The 3,094-nt window shown below is 34.6% G+C and overlaps 1 protein-coding gene across 1 annotated transcript in view; it reads left to right on the top strand.

The window, feature by feature from the left end:
* Positions 1–564: 564 nt before the first annotated feature.
* The window catches only part of LOC104525097 (uncharacterized), a gene marked incomplete at its 5' end in the record, with an annotated part of 27,044 nt that continues 24,514 nt past the window's right edge, over positions 565–3,094 (top strand). Inside the window, 3 exons of the mRNA XM_029085000.1 lie at positions 565–684; positions 1,270–1,321; positions 2,504–2,641. Coding sequence (XP_028940833.1) covers positions 565–684; positions 1,270–1,321; positions 2,504–2,641 — 310 coding nt within the window. The remainder of the gene's footprint in view (positions 685–1,269; positions 1,322–2,503; positions 2,642–3,094) is intronic.

Raw genomic sequence — 3,094 nt, 5'->3', positions numbered from 1 at the left:
GGCTGTACAGTGTTGTCCAAAGGAATTTTGAAGAACTGAAATTATGTGCTTCAAATATTTCTTAACATTTATTTACTATTGTCAGTGCTTACCTTACATTGGATAATGTTTTAACTGTTGAGGCTTACTGAATATTCAGATACCTGGGGTTTTTATTGTGCAAGGTTCAGTTTGTTTAAAGGATTGCCAAAGAGTTTTCAGTTTTCTATTCCTTAGCTGTACTGAATTCTGAGGAGTTTTAAATTCTTACCATTATGCAAGATGGTACATAGCTCGCTTTTAGACAACACTGCTTTGTTATGCTCTTGATTGATCTTCCTTATCTGGTATAATTCAGCTGTTTGTGTGGTTTCTTTCAAGTAACACCTTCACAGATTTCCTGAATGGCAAGCTTGGAATGCTCAATGGAAAAACAACAGGCACATTGAAAATGTAAAAAAAAACATTAAAAAACAAAACTCTTTTTTGTGATATTGCTGAGAGTAGGTTACATTAAAGATGATTTAGAAAGGAAAGAGCGATATATCTTGCATATCCTAATAAATAGACTTCTGTCCTTTACAGGAGCAAACCTTGGCTCTGAGGAAAGAAGGGATAGGTGTTGTGTTAGATTCTGAACTGCCTCATCTCATTGGCATTGATGACGATCTGCTCAGTACTGGTATCATCTTGTACCACTTGAAGGTAAACACACATCTGTGTTTCTTTAGCCTTTATATGCCTTGTGATTTTTTTCAGTAGAAAAAAGTAGAAAAATTGTAATATTAATTTGCTATCTAAATACAGTGCTCATTACATTTCTCCACCATAGTAAGAAAAACTCATTACCTGTCTCCACTATAGTAAGAAAAGCTTTTAAGAGGTTGCAACTGATTTAATTAAAATAACTGTTAATTTACTGTTTAGGTTTATCCTGAGGGCCGGCTGGTTAACTGGGGATAGGTGTTTAGTATTCCTATTTTGTGAATATTGTTTTTTTCATTCATCTCATTGTAAAGCTTGACTTGAAATCCAAATCTCGATTAACTGCCTCAAAACTACAAAGATGATTCTACACAGGACGGTTGAAACTTGAATTTGCTAATAATATTGTATAATAATGTCTGTGAAAGCATTCTAAAAATGCTACCTGTTTTTGGGTTTTTTTATGTATATTTAAGCATACGTTTTGTCCGGGTTACTCTGAGAAAGTGGAAGGATAACTTATATATTTGCAAGGGAGGAAGGGAGGTTTCAACTGAAAATAATGTGTGCTTCTGTCTTGATTAGGAGGGCCAAACATGTGTTGGCAGAGAAGATGCTGTGACAGAACAGGATATTGGTATGGAATTTGGAATTTTTTTACATTCTTTCTTCAGTTGTTTTTCCTTCTTCTAACATCCCAATAAGTGAACAAAGCTTCATATATTTTTCCCTTTTTCAGTTAGTTGTCTGTATGTTCTTGCATATTTTAATTTTTAGAAAATCTGAGAGCTGAATTACATGGGATTTGCTTCAGAAAGCGTGACTTCTAGAATAGCTTGTGGGTTTAAAATTTATTCGTATTCATATACTTGTTACTAATTTATTTCTTGCTTCTCTTGAAATAGCATCCTGTAAAAATACTGTCCTTTTTAATACAGCACCAGTCACAATTGCTGCACAGTCATTCTTATAACCTTTGTATAATGACAGTATTGTTATACCTAGAGCAGTTTTTGGACTTTAGATTTGAGTTGAAGAACTTTCTGGAAGTTGGTAAAAAGTAGGTAGGCAGATTCCACTGATTTTCTTACTCACTTCTTATCAAAGCAACTAACTGCCAGACCTGCACTGCCCTGTCACATACATTGCTTGATGGCAGTTTCATTAAATAAACTGCATCTTTTCATTCTCAGGTGAGAGACTGAGAGTCAAATAACTTAGTTTGATATATTTTTTGTGGGTCAAAAGATGCCTGGATTAAAAATTCTATATAAATTTCATGAAACTAGTGAACTTGCATTGCTTTGTGGTATTAAAACAGTACAGGTAGAGGTAATGATACATTAGTTGAAGAAGAGACAAAGTAGCATAACTGATTGATAAAAGGCCTGAATATAACAGAAGGTAAGAACCTTATTTCAGCCTGTCTTTTCAGATTTAAACATGGTTGCTTTAAGGTCAGGAAACTTTCATTATTTCCCAGAAACCAGTCAAAAAAACCTGGTCTCTACAATACTTTCCTGTTTGCTGTCAGAAGACGCATTTCCTAATCTGGTGCTAAAACACAGGAGGAAAGAGCACAATACCAAAAAAACTGAAGCAACCCAACACACTTCTCTTTCCACTACAATAAAACAAGAAGTAGCATTGACATTTAAGCCATGCAGGATGTAATGAAGGAAGAATACAGAAATAACAACAGAATAAAGAGAAAAGTTACTCTCAAATATGTAGTGCAATACGTCCTTAATAAATTAATATCAGCATGCTAATCTTACTAGTTGTTAAGAGACTAATTATTTTATTTCTTTTTATTTAGTTCTTCACGGCCTTGATTTGGAAAGTGAGCATTGCATCTTTGAAAATCTCAACGGCACCGTGAATCTAATACCACGGAATGGAGCGCAATGTTCTGTGAATGGTATTCAGATTACAGAGGCCACACACCTAAACCAAGGTATTACCCAGCATAATGTCATTTTTTTTATACAGCATCTTTGTTTCTTTCTGGCAATGTCACTGAAAAAAAATCTCTGTGTATATAAAGGAGTTATTATTTAATTAATTTAAATTCATGCCTTCTCAACTACAGCCCAAAACCATCAGGAGAAGCACAGAGTTTTTGTTCTGTCAAAGAATTGCCATGTGGTGAAAAGAGAATACTTTACTAATTTAAGACACTTCATAATCTTGAGTATGAATTGATAGTTACCCTTTGCTTTCATTAAACATTATACCTAGTGAACTCCATGCCAGATTGCTTAGGTTGCTATAATATTAAGAAAAAGAATATTGGTCTCTACAGGACTAAAATAATGTCAGAGATACTCCCTGCCCTCCCCAAGCTTCAGGCCGGTCCTGCTTGACACTTTGCTGCCAAATCCTCTTGTATAGCAGGAGATTCAGCAGG

The sequence above is a fragment of the Antrostomus carolinensis genome, unplaced genomic scaffold, assembly GCF_000700745.2.
Source record: "Antrostomus carolinensis isolate BGI_N321 unplaced genomic scaffold, ASM70074v2 scaffold18955, whole genome shotgun sequence".
Classification (NCBI taxonomy): Eukaryota; Metazoa; Chordata; class Aves; order Caprimulgiformes; family Caprimulgidae; genus Antrostomus; species Antrostomus carolinensis.
The sequence above is the reverse complement of the archived record's forward strand: the minus strand, read 5'-3'. Positions and strand labels throughout refer to the sequence as shown.